This window comes from Littorina saxatilis, linkage group LG16 (genome assembly GCF_037325665.1).
Source record: "Littorina saxatilis isolate snail1 linkage group LG16, US_GU_Lsax_2.0, whole genome shotgun sequence".
Taxonomy (NCBI): Eukaryota; Metazoa; Mollusca; class Gastropoda; order Littorinimorpha; family Littorinidae; genus Littorina; species Littorina saxatilis.
In genome coordinates this window covers 2719278-2732940 of record NC_090260.1, presented here as the reverse complement: position 1 = coordinate 2732940, position 13663 = coordinate 2719278, and the positions used below count along the sequence as shown (strand labels likewise).

Sequence of the window (13663 nt, the reverse complement as noted above, 5' to 3'; positions counted from 1 at the left end):
TGGTGTTTATGATGCTTTAAATTACAGTGTAAGGAAGGTATGTAAAAGGTAACCAGAAAAAGGTCAAACAATGTAACCCTGCTATTTCTCGTGTTAAGTTGTGGTGAAAATTGATGCATCGCATTGAAATAAAGACAGATGTGAATGATCAGAAGATTTTAATGACGTTTTGTTGGGTTCCATGCTTGCTGTTGGCATTTGCAAACTGCTTGTGGATAAAAGTCTGTGTGTGTGCTTGTATGTCTGTGTCAAGATATGAACACGTTTATAACACAAACAATGCTTTCTCACTGAAATGACCATCGGTAGGATATGCTGACCAATGCTCTCTCTCTCTCTCTCTCTCTCTCTTTCTTTCTCTCTCTCTCTCTCTCTCTCTCTCTCTCTCTCTCTCTCTCTCTCTCTCTCTCTCTCTCTCTCTCTCTCTCTCTCTCCAGTATGACTGATCTACCACGGCTGATTAATGCAGAGTCAATGTCTTCACAAGTACAGAAAATAATTCATATCTAAGCAAAAACAAAAACACCCAGTCTTTGATTGTCTGAATGAAATACACTTTCCTTTCATTTACGTCACAATTGCATGACAAAGACGCAAGATAAGTTTAACAACTTTGACCTAACACACACCGAAAACAAAATACAGTCGCAAAATACCCCTCCCTATCTGAATCTGTCAGCAATGCCTCACGCAGATCGATGCAAGGTGCAGATCAAGCAAACACACTCACACACACACGCACATAATGTTGTCTTAACCGGATCACTATATATTTGGGGGACATAAACTTCAGCCTATGCATGACCCTTCCCTTCAGTGGCAACTGTTGTAGATCAAATGGTATGACATTTGTGCAATTTCGAAACAAAGTTTCCAAATTTGGCTATTGTCTCAACAGAACAAGGTTTGACATTTAGCGGTAGCAATATTTACCTGATTTAAACCCTCCAAACTTTTACCTTTTGGATTGTCTGGATGTCTGACAAACACCCCCTTCACTCCCTAGATCATCGGTGACCTAAAGAAAGCAGTTACAGCTCCCTAAACAGCAAAGCTTTCGTGCCACTGACAATTTCGGAGGCGTAATTTGAAACACATTTTGGATAAAAGGTAAATTCTGATCATAATACCTAGAGACTCGAAACTGTGTAGAATGGTCGTGGATGAACTAAAGTGCATGCACAACAACTATGAACATATTTGCTAAACTCAAATGACTGAGAAAAAAACAAACTTCATTGTACAGTTGAGTTACACTTTCGCAATGCCGCGCAAAATTCATTAATGACAGGAACGCATTCATCCATTGGAAATGCCCTGATCCTGCTTGTTATGGCTATATTCAAATAACTGACTGTCTAATATTGATTCATGTATACTATATGTCATTCAATTTATCCCAAATGTAACAATCTTGAGTGCTGAAATCGGGTATAGTTCGGTTACTGAACAATTCAAACCTCGTACTGTTGAGTCGATCCCCGAATTTGGCAACCTTTTTTGAAAATGCACAAAAGTCAGACCATTTAATCTATAAATGTGTCAATTTGTACAAGGGTCATGCATAGGATGAAGTTTTTGCACACCAAATATCAAGTGATTCGGTTTGCAGATGTAGAAGTTATTAACAATTTTGAGGCCGAGAAAATTCATTGCGGATGATTTCAAGGACGTCATTCAGATCTAGATCTATGTACTGTACCATGCAAGGCTCGTATTTTATTCGTTTCGTGACGAGCTACAAAAACTAGCCTCCACTATCGCGTTGCTTTCGTTGACATCCGCAAGGAGGGTTAACATTTCTCTCTCTGTAAATGTGTCCTTGCGTTGTTTGGATCCGTGTGGTGTCGTCTGCTTTTCGTCTGCTTTCGCCGGATGTTGTGACTTTCAATCGGACGTGACGCAACCAATCTTATACGCAACTAAAAAATATCGCTTTGCTGCTCTTAGCAAAGAGTGACCCCTGAGATGGTTCATGAAACGAGTCGTTCCTAACTTTCGTCCCACTCTCAGCTAAGAGCTCTTAAGGCCCTATTCCTAGGAACGCCTAAGAGCGCGTATATGAAACTGGCCCCTGACCTCTTAGTTTCGTATATCACTGTTTTCAGCAGAAAACAAGCTTTCCAGCGCACTATAAGACTTGCAGTGTATTTTGTACGGTTTGTGAGATACAAAGGTTTAAAAACAAGCAATAGTTTTGAACTAAAAGTTCAAAATTTTCCATCCATTCTTTGGGAATAAAACTTATACGAAAACAATCTACAGGAAGAGATGAACCAAAATATGGTAATTATATGCCAATTTGAAGGTTGTGGGGTCAAGGAGAAAGGAATTTCCCCAACAGCTGTAGATCGTGGTTCAAAGCAACGCGAGAAAAGGAGCGTCAGCCACCGAGGGATTTGCCGACCGTGGTCAAGTTTGGAATTAAATTTCTCTCTCACACACTCATATTTGACAAAACAAGACACATTAATAAAAGATTGAAAAAATGATCTTTATTTTGATACCATTTTTTTTTAAATTTGGTTAGTAATTGCTGAAGCAGAGTAAGTTGAAAAGTGCCATATTTCACTCAAGTTTTGCCTTTCCCGCACTGCTGCTGATAGCACTGCCGGTACCTAGTATAATTATTTGCTTTGAATTGATGGGTCATTGAACTCTCAGAAACACATTAGTTCATTGAGTGTAATGTCCTTTGGTCTTACCTGACTGAAAAGTGTTTTGTAAGTGTCTGATGTGCATTTTTTTAAAGTTTTTAGATGACCAGCGCTTTTTAATCATATGTGTGTGTGTCCATGCATCTTAACATCATTGTGGGGTAATGTGTGTATTTAATCCAAAGCCAAGGTTGTGGTGGTACACACACATTGAGAGGTAGTCATTGTGTTAGCTCTGACAAATCTGTGCGTCTTTTTCAACTTCAATTTATGTTTCCTTCATTGTCAACCATATCTGAAAGAGAACACTACTGGGCAAAGAAGCAAAAATGAAGCGGTGCACACTTTCATATGATTGTGTGAAAAATATTAAACTGTGTGTGTGTGCGTTCATCTACCTTACGTTAGCAGGTAGTGTGTGTATCTATTCACTGGGTCTATGGGGTATCTAAAATTTATGAAGAAGGGGTGCACACTATCCCCACCTTTTCCATTTCCATTGATCCCTATGTGTAACCTACATTCATACCAAGTTTTATCAAATTGTCCTGAATTCTGATCAGTGTCTGATATGCATTTTTTTTAAAAAGTTTTTAGATGACCAGCGCTTTTTAATCATATGTGTGTGTGTCCATGCATCTTAACATCATTGTGGGGTAATGTGTGTATTTAATCCAAAGCCAAGGTTGTGGTGGTACACACACATTGTGAGGTAGTCATTGTGTTAGCTCTGACAAATCTGTGCGTCTTTTTCAACTTCAATTTATGTTTCCTTCATTGTCAGCCATATCTGAAAGAGAACACTACTGGGCAAAGAAGCAAAAATGAAGTGGTGCACACTTTCATATGATTGTGTGAAAAATATTAAACTGTGTGTGTGTGCGTTCATCTACCTTACGTTAGCAGGTAGTGTGTGTATCCATTCACTGGGTCTATGGGGTATCTAAAATTTATGAAGAAGGGGTGCACACTATCCCCACCTTTTCCATTTCCATTGATCCCTATGTGTAACCTACATTCATACCAAGTTTTTATCAAGTTGTCCTGAATTCTGATCAGAGTATCTTAACAACCTTAACATGTATTTTTGACTCACATGCGAAGCAAAGTGAGTCTATGTACTCACCCTAGTCGTCCGGGCGGCCGGCCGTCCGTCCGTCCGTCCGAAAACTTAAACGTTGGATTTTTCTCAGACACTATTAGGCCTATCAGCACCAAATGTGGCATGATGGTGCATGGTGACAAGGCCTCAAAAAACATACATGGTAACTTGACCTTGCATCAAGGTCAAGGTCACAGGGGCCATAAATGTTGTCTCAAAAACAGCTATTTTTCACATTTTCCCAATTTTCTCCCAAGCTATTGATAATGGCTACCTCACCTATACGTGGTTTATAGATCAAAGTAAGCCCTATCTTTTGATATAAGTTTGGTTGATCTTGCTGCAAGATCAAGGTCACAGGGGTCCTTCAAATTTGGATTGTATGCATATTTTAAAGTGACCTTGACCCTTAACTATGTAAGTTAACTCTTCCAAACTTTCCTAATTGGGTGAGGCACATGTTATTCTTTCATACTGATACACTTTTGGTTACGTATCTTCAAGGTCAAGGTCACTTTGACCGCTCTGAATTGTGACCAAAACAGGTCTGTGAACCACTAAAATTGACCTTGTCTCTTGGTAGAAACTCATACTAAACACTGTTGTGCTTCTGGTTGTTAAAATTAACAGTCTTGTCTTGGGTGACCTTGACCTTGGGTGAAGGTCATGTGTATTTAGGTAGGAAAAATTTGCAAAAGTTGCAAAAAAATGTGTTCTTAGTGTAATTTGCCATGTTGTTGTTTGACCTTGACCTTCAAGGTCACTTGAAAGTCAAGGTCATATTGAGGTCAAGGTCATGCATGTGAGTCGTATGAGCTTTGCTCTTCTTGTTTTTTTCTTTGGCCTAATTAAATCTGTTTGTTTCCAGAGTGGTCTTCTTACAGCGACTCGGACGATGACTATCTTCCCGGCTCAGAAGATGACACTGACTCGAGCAACAATGACGCCACAGCACCATGTGGAGTGCCAGGGACCACCAGTGAATCCGATGAGTCCATCATCTTTCCCTTTCTACGTAAATCTGATGGTTAGTTAGTCTCATCCTTTTTTTATTAGCATTCGTATTACGTTAAAAAGGTTGAATAAGGATTACATGTGGATAACAATCATGTAGTTTCTAAAAAAGAGGTAAGTTTTCTTTGATAAGTGTTTTTGTTTTGTTATGGAATTTTTTGTTGTATTCCATTGTAATTAAAGACTGAGGTATGTTGACAGCAATTTGAGCAAGTAATAAAGTTAACATGAACGGTGTGGGGGTGGGGGTAATCATGTGTAATGTTACACTGATTGACTGCACATGCCTATGCCTATGTACATTCTATTGGTCCACGGCAAACTGACCTTTGACATCGGCCATTGTCGGAGATGTGATCGAGCGGTGGGACCATTTTGGTTTCACCAATTCCGAACTCTGTTTTTAGTTTGTCTGTCTGCTGGGCTATAAGCAATATGTAATAATATTTCTGACTCTAGCTAAAAAAATTCAGTAAGTTGTGAATAAAAAAATAAAAGTATGCGTTCTTGTGTGTGTGTGTGAACAGGTGCAAGGTGGTCACCAGGTATTCCATCTGAATCTCTAAAAGCTGCAGGTCTCTACACCTCATCACAGCCACCCTCTTCTTCATCGTCCAGAAGCATCACTCGACCAAGCGGGAGTAAATCTTCATCCCAGCCAGCATCTAAACCTTCATCGTCGACCAATACTCGACCAAGCGGCATAAGAATCCATATTGCCGCAAATACAAATGGCAAAAGAGTGTACGATAAAGAGAACTGGTGCAAGTTCTGTAACTCCCCAAGCACCAACCTCGCTAAACACCAGTTTTCGAAACATAAGAAGGAACCTGAAATAGTGGAAATTTTGTCTAACCCCAAGAACTCAGCAGAAAGGCGTTTTCTGCTGGAAAGAGTGCGGAACCTTGGTAACTATAATCACAACTGTCGCGTTCTTAAAAAAAACAAGGGTAAACTAATACCCTGGCGATCACCCTCAGAAAAAGTGAACCCTCTGTGCTACATCCCCTGTGAATTTTGCCTGGGCTTCTTTGTAAGAAACGAACTGTGGCGGCACCAACAACGCTGCAAATTCCGGAAAACTTCAAAAAACGGAAGAAACGTCATATCCAGAGCTGAATCTTTGCTTCCATCCAACATGGAGTGCAGCGGAGGCTAGAAGGAAAACATTTTTGATGGCATGCATTCTGATGGCTTCACTTTTGTTGCTAAAAGAGATCACCTCATTGTGAAGTTCGGCGAAAAACTGTATCAGAAACATGGCCACTTGCAGCACAGACGACAATTCATGCGGCAAAAAATCAGAGAGCTTGCCCGGTTCTTGTTGGTAGCCAGAGAAGAGGACTCTACAATCACAGCACTTCAATCTTGTATTCGTCCCGACAAGTTCCTTGTGGTGATTTCTGCTGTCAAAAAACTCTGTGGGTATGATTCACTCACACATGTTTATGAAAATCCATCACTGGCCCTTAAGATTGGGCATTCTCTCAAGAAGTGTGCGACAATTCTGAGAAGTCAAGCACTCATAGAGGGAAACAGTGAACTGCAGCAAGTGTCTGCGGACTTCGTGGATCTATGCGATTCTGACTGGAAAGAACACATCTCATCTGCTGCCCTCTCAACATTGGCCTCAAAGCAAAACAACAAGCCACATGTTCTGCCACTGACGGAAGACATGAAGAAAGTGACAAAATATATGGCGGAGGAAAGGGAACGGTGCTTGAACACCCTGAGGTCAGAGCCAACAGTTGCAGCATGGCATGCTCTTGCTAAGGTTTCACTGTCGAACATCAGCATGTTCAATCGTCGCAGGAGTGGTGAAGCTGCCAGGATTTTGCTTACAGACTTTGAAGCGGCAAAGGAGAATTCCTTGCCTGAGGATGACATCCTAAGCGCTCTCTCGGACATGGAGAAAGAACTTGTCGCTCACTTCACACGAGTTGAGGTGTGTGGCAAAAGAGGACGCAGAGTGCCTGTGCTGTTAACGAAAGCAATGCATGCCGAAATTGAGCAGCTACTGCTTTCTCGTGAAGAGGTTGGTGTAATGTCGTCCAACCCGTACGTCTTTGCCAGACCTTATTTTGACTCAGAGCAACATCTCGCTGGTCACACCTGTCTCAAAGAAGCCGTTGAAGCAAGCGGGGCCCAGAATCCACAAAACATCACCAGCACAAAGCTTCGGAAGCACTTGGCTACTGTCTCACAAATACTGAACTTAAGCGAGCACGAACTGGAGCAAGTCTGTGGATTTTTAGGTCACAATATCTTGGTGCATCGTGAGTACTATCGGCTCCCAAGTGACACATATCAGTTGGCGAAAGTAAGCCGTCTGTTGATGGCAGCGGAAACTGGGGAGATCTCAAAGTTTCAAGGAAAATCTCTCAGTGACATCCATCTGAACAAAGATTTGGAGTTTCAAGACTCTGAGATTGAGGAAGAAGAAGAGGTGGAAATAGATGACCTGATGCCTGCTCATACTACATCAACCAGCCACAGTGTTGCTGAAGAAGGAAACTCTTCAACAGCATCATCTCATGAACTTCCTACAGTTTCCTCGTCTTGTCAGAATGAGAAACGAGCATTGCACAAAAAAAGGGAGCAGAAACCGTGGCGGCATGGACAAAAAGACTTTCTCTCTCCAGATCAGAACAAAGCCATCTGTACGCATTTCAGCAGCTTCATTGACAGCTTTCGTGTTCCCGCAAAGGCGGATTGCGATAACATTCTGGCCAAAGAACCTTTGCTGCAGGCAAAATCTTGGCTGAAAATTAAGTGCACTGTTAGGAATGCAATTGAAAAAAGAAAGCGAGAACTCAAGAGAGTTCAGAATCCTTCATCTGTCAACACTTGAAACGGAAACAACCAACGTCGCGGCATGGAAAAAAAGACTTTCTCACACCGGATCAGAACAACTGGCAAACTAAAAGAACTATTGTCATTGTAAACTTTCCATGGTTTGTGTATTATATACTCCAATGAGTCAGTGTGTGAAATATAAACATTTAGAATGCGTTATTGAATTATTGCGGCCAGTTGAAATTTTTGTCAAAAATCCTGTATTCTACAATACTCTATGAGTAAAAATCAAAATCTGGCAATTTCATTGGTTTAGAAACATGAGAAAATGATGATTGCCCATGTTTTGTGAAGCATGGTGATTTTCACATGTTTTGTGGAGTGTATGAATATCATTTTCGTGTATGAACACAATGGTATCAATAATGGCTGTCTACCCTCGAACTTTATCATATATTCATTATGCTGGTGACCCAAGGAGGTTTCGTCACTCCATAATCACAAGAGTTAGCAACTGTCAAAATGGAATCTGAAGGCAACTTCGAGTTGAGTCTCTCATCACTGAGTGACTCAGAATGGGAGAATGATGAAGACATCAAGCAATTTATAGCAGAAGAAGGAAGAAAACAAAACGAACATGCCACACTCCATGAAGCTGACAAAGGAGCCAGCGCACAAGTGCCAGTGGGCCACGCAGAGACAGAACACCAGAATGAGAATGAATTCGCAGACGACAAATAGATACGTCATAATGGTCTCGATAAACAAACAGACATGCGCAAACACTTTTTTTTTTTTACTTGCTTCACTGAAACAGAAACAAAACAAATACCTGTAGCCGAGACCGGAAGAGTATTGTAGTGAATGAAAAGGCAAATCGACGTCACGTCCTGTTCGTTTGGCGACATGAATATTTTTGGAACGTGATCATGACCAACAAAGTTTAGAAATGAAAAACAAATACTTCAGTTCCTATTCTTAACAATAGTGTCAGTTCTCGCTGTGTAACATATTCAGGATAGCCTCAATGTCAATGAATCAGCTGCGCAGTGTGGAAAAAAGGTACGTGAGGTAAATAGTCGACGAAAGCAATGACATTTTTATGGAAAGGAACGTTTTTCCCAGTGTGTCATTCAGCAAGATCGAGTTCCACTGTTGGTGAGTAAAGTAGAATGGAAATAGCCACCGCCATTTGACATGTTTCGGTTGTAAGTAAACATTTTTCTCATGTTTTGTGATTGGAATGAAAACCTCATCGCTTCGCGATTCGGTTTCCATTCAATCACAAAACATGAGAAAAATGTTTACTTACAACCTCAACATGTCAAATGGCGGTGGCTATTGCCTAAATGTCATTTTAACCATTTTGGTTATTTTCAAATTTCTCATCAAAAATGTGTGATTTGGATTAAAAAAAAAAATCCATAAAGCAGTGTCTCCTTGCGCGGAAACAACTTGCGGTCGCCGCGCGGCTGCCGCAAGTTATAACGTAATATGGTCACAATGTGTTGTAGTGATTTCTGCCGCATGCGTTCTTTTTTTCTTTCGCTCCTGGAGCGAATTGCTTGCGGTCGCCGTGCGGCAGAAATCCCTGCAATACATTGTGACTAAATGACGTCACAGCTTGCGGCTGCCGCAAGTTGTTTCGCGCATGGAGACACTGCTTTATGGATGTACGTGTGTAACAATGACACAATCTTCCTAAAGTAGGTATTAGCTCCGTATTTTTTGGCCATTCATGAGTAAATATATATGTGTCGTGGAGTTTGGCTTGTTTTCCAACCTCATGTGCCCGGAGTCACGCGGCTTGCAGGGTGGCTGTGTGGTGGTGGGTCTGAGGACTCTGGGTGAGCGGTGGGTTTCAACGGCTGGCTCACTGCGCTGGTTCAGCACTGTAGCGGATGGCGAGGCTTTGGGCTTGTGTGTTTTTGTTTTGTTTTTTGGTTTTTAAGGCAACTGTCACTGACTTATTGTGGGTTTCTGACAATGATTGATGTGTAGGTAATTGAAATTGTAGTTATTAAGCATGTGGGGTCCTGATTTGGCCTTCGTGGTCCGCGGGACCCGTAAAGCAAAATTAAAATGAAACGAAATTATATGTGTCAAAGTAGCATTCTATATTTTCTCTCTTCGATCTTTTGCTGGTTGCTTTGACTTCTGGGTGCTCATTCAGCTGTATTTTTTCCAACTGAGCTATCCAGGCGGACAGTATACAGGCACACAGTACACTAACATCCAGTACTTCACTACAGGCACACAGTAGGGGAGGGTGGGGCAGGTAGGGTCAGGGGCAGGTTGGGTCACCTTGAATAACTCTCACAATTGAAAAGATATTCCCGTTTCGTTTCCGATCTATGTTTTTGAATGTCCCAGTGCGTCCCTATCGCCAATTTGTTTGAATGGTAGTGATGTGCAAGTATGGATCCGGTGGTTTCACCATGAAATTTGACAGTAAGTGACTTTTTTGACTCTCATACTTTTTGTTCTATACGTGAATTAACAGGGTGCTCATGGATGATATCTTTAGTATACACACCTGATTCATTTTAGAAGTGAATTGTGCTGTTTAAATTCGTATTTAAATTGAATCGAAACGTAACAGACCGATTTCTTTGTGCACCCTGTGCGGGGCAGGTAGGGTATGGGCAGGTTGGGTCAGTGACTCGACCTGCCCCGTCATTACCCAACCTGCCCCTTCTTTACATATAGAGAATACTACATGGCTTGCTGTGTCGTACCAGATTTACACGAGTTTTTTTAATTTAATATTGAACTGCGAGCGAAAGCCATGTAGTATTCTGTTTATCCTACATATTTTACTTACGTGTATTTAACTGAAAATGTCCTGCAGTCGAGGCATTGTAAAAGCTGGTTGGCCTTGAGACCTGGGTCAATGATCGGTACTTGCAATCTGAACACAGCTGCCTGTCCAGACACTGACCTTCTTACCCGGGGTCAATGACCGAGTTTTTATATGAGAGGAAAGTCTCTGAAGGATTGGTCAGCGCAGAATAAGATAAGAGAGGGGTTGAAGTGAATAGCGCAAAGAGGGGGGAGGGAGGGGGGGTAGTAGCTATTTTGACTGCTGATGCAATCGCCAGCGGCTCGTGGCACTGGAGGGGTGGTGACACGGTCAAGTGAGGCGGAGAGGGGTAGCTGTCTAGCCACTGTGTCTGGCCTTGATTGGTGGTAGTCCTGAGTCCTTCTCAAAGTGGGGGGGGGGGGGGGGGGGGATGAGTGGGCAGTAGAGAAGTGACAGACGACTTTGTGCTTCAGCGAAATTTGAACCCGCACGGCGGGCAATTTCAGCAGAATTTCGAACCCGCCCGACGCGATTTGAACCCGCCGGGGGCGATCGGGCGACCGCCAATATTCAGCCCTGTAAGCAGTGGAAAAACAGGTCCCTGCCAGACTTGCTTGACATGACCTCATTTACATGATATACACACGTGTGATTTGAACGATTATTATCTCACGAGTGTCTCTCTCACGTATGTAGGATAAATTTGTTATTGCATGAAATATGAATCATAGGTGAATTTGTTTGTATGTACGCGCGCGATTGTGTGTTGATGGGTGCGTGTATTTCATGTGTATGAGTTATAAATATTGTTTGTGTTACAGAATGACAGGTTTTGTTTATTGCAACAGCAACGGCACCATTTGTATTCAACCCTGACCTCTTATTTCAGTTATGTTTTTAATAACAACACGCACAGACATGCGAAGTTATGTTATTTTCCATTGATGTTTTTTAATATTATTTTTTGCTTCGTGTTTGTTTTTGGTAAGTTGTTACTATTGGCAATTTTCTTGTTCTTCTTTGTTTGGTTGGTTGTTTTCATATCTCAATTATGTACACAGGTTAATTGTGGTATCGTTCAGCTAGTCAATTTATTAATTTACCTTTATTTTGGCAGGATAATAGCTGTTTTTCTCAAGTTGACCCAACCTTCCCCACAGGGGTACCCAACCTGCCCCGTGGTGGGGCAGGTTGGGTATTTTTGGTGACCTTTTTATTTATCGTTTATCTCTCATGATTAGAACGATTTATTTTCGAATGTTGAATTATTGTATTGCAAAAGGATTAAAGTTTTCTTAAAAAGTTGTTTGAAATGTTTTCACTGGTTAATCTTTGAATGAGAGTGAAAAAGGATTTTTTTGACCCTACCTGCCCCACCCTCCCCTACACCATACACAACACTCCACTACAGGCACACAGTACATGTACACTAATAGACAGTACTACACTATAGGCACACAGTACACTCATACACAACACTACACTACAGACACAGCACATTCATCCACAACTCATTCTTCCTTCCAAAATCAAGAATTCAATACATGTACCAGTTTACCATATCATTTCTGATCACATTTCATCAGACATTTCTATAGTTAAAATTAATAAAATTTAGTTTAGAGCCTCGCTAATTTAAGATTAATAAAATTTAAATTAAAAACTTGTGTGACCATGGTTATATTATTATTAATTATTATTATTATACTACATGATTTTTTGAAATTTTACAGAAAACGCAGTATTTTTACTCCAAAGATGATTATATTTGACACAGTAACATAAAACATATTTTTTTACTTTTAGGAGCAAATTCACACAAAAAAGCATATTTAGTGTGTGTACACGTGTAACGGATGACACAGGACCAAAAGCAATCAACATATTACATTATTAATATATTATGACATTTCTAGCACATGACATCACCAGCACAAAGGTTCAAAGCAACAGCTAATAATAAAATACACACACACACTTTGTGAGGTACTTCCTGTCAGCTCATGAATATTCATTATGCATAATACCCCATTATGATGGTGTAATACTTGCAAATTTTTTCAGAAGCTATTACATTAATATTGCTTTTATCCAGACCCACAGCATCTCATTTGTCAGTAAAAGAAACCATTTCAGACATTTAAGCCCAACTGTTCGAAATAAGTGGTAATTATCAAGTACCTCACAGTGGTAGTGATTTTAGGGCAGGGCAAAAGTACCCCACAGATGTAGGTAGACGAGTATGTGTGTGTGTGTGTGTGTGTGTGTTATACAAGTGGTACAGGTAATTTAAGACAAGAGTTTAAAATGTCACTTACTTGTTGTCCCTGTCAGTGTAAACTTTCAGCACAAAGAAGAATGGAAACATTGGTGTTTTTGTCGGTTCCGTTCCAATTGAATGACTTGGTACAGCCATGCCATCAAGTTGATCAACCAGCTCACTGTTCCTGTTACCAGTTCAACCTCTTTTCCACATTGCCGACAGATTTTTAATCTGAAAAAGTCATGTAGGCAGGCCTAGATACATGTTTTCAAAATGGGAATTTATAAGTTGTAAACAGTTAACGAAATAGTCCGCTTCTGTCACGTACTCCCCACGAACACCACCATGTGGGGCAGCCAGATCCAGATAGAATCAACAAACAAGTAGATCTAAAAGTAAAACTCAAAGTAAAAACATCAAACTCAAACTCAAAGAGAAAAACAACAACCAGACGGCCCAATGGTCACTGTAATTGTATCAGATTCAGATTCTCACAATGGTATAAACTTTGCAAATCTCAAAAATAGTCGGATACTAGTGACAGTGATAGTGAAAAAGAGTTGTGGCAGCTGTACTCCTCACTCGATAGTCGATGACTTGGCAGTCACAGTTGCAAATCATTCGATAACTCCTGAGCGAATCTGGATACGATAACATGGAAAACTCTTGAAGGCTTACTTCTCAGTCCAGATCCGTCTTCTGCTCTCTGAATTATGGTTAAACTCTCTTGGTGGGTTCCTTTCGTGATGTTGTAGACCGCTTTTGGCAATCTCCCGTGCTCTTTCTTGTGAGTTCGCTCGTTGAAAATCAGTTACTAGTGCTCTCCCTTGATTTACTTCGGAGTGGTCTCCTCTTCGATTTTTAAGGGACATAACTCTCGTGCGAACCCTTTATTCGTATCGAAAGTAGCCGGCTCAGTTTGTTTTTGTTTTTGTTTGGTCTTGTGTTTGATGACTTTGCTAGTCCAATATTTTATGTATATATACTCAACCTTCGTTTTGCGTTTTTGTTGCAGCTGAGTGCATTTA

General features: G+C 40.9%; 2 protein-coding genes and 1 long non-coding RNA gene across 3 annotated transcripts in view; 2 read left to right on the top strand and 1 right to left on the bottom strand.

Annotated features, from left to right (window-relative positions):
• The window catches only part of LOC138950206 (uncharacterized), a 596636-nt gene that overhangs the window by 270314 nt on the left and 312659 nt on the right, over window positions 1–13663 (top strand). The window lies entirely within an intron of this gene.
• LOC138950190 (uncharacterized) lies at window positions 4632–8305 on the top strand. The gene is made up of 2 exons (XM_070321938.1): window positions 4632–4786; window positions 5301–8305. Exon 2 carries the CDS (start codon window positions 5954–5956, stop codon window positions 7622–7624), a length of 1671 nt encoding a protein of 556 aa, XP_070178039.1. The 5' UTR covers window positions 4632–4786; window positions 5301–5953; the 3' UTR covers window positions 7625–8305.
• LOC138950191 (uncharacterized) overlaps window positions 10983–13663 on the bottom strand; it is a 2731-nt gene continuing 50 nt past the window's right edge. The window contains exons 1-2 of the long non-coding RNA XR_011450544.1: window positions 13314–13663; window positions 10983–12866 (exon numbers count right to left, since the gene is read on the bottom strand). The exon at window positions 13314–13663 is cut by the window's right edge and continues 50 nt beyond it. This is a non-coding gene — a long non-coding RNA (uncharacterized lncRNA). The remainder of the gene's footprint in view (window positions 12867–13313) is intronic.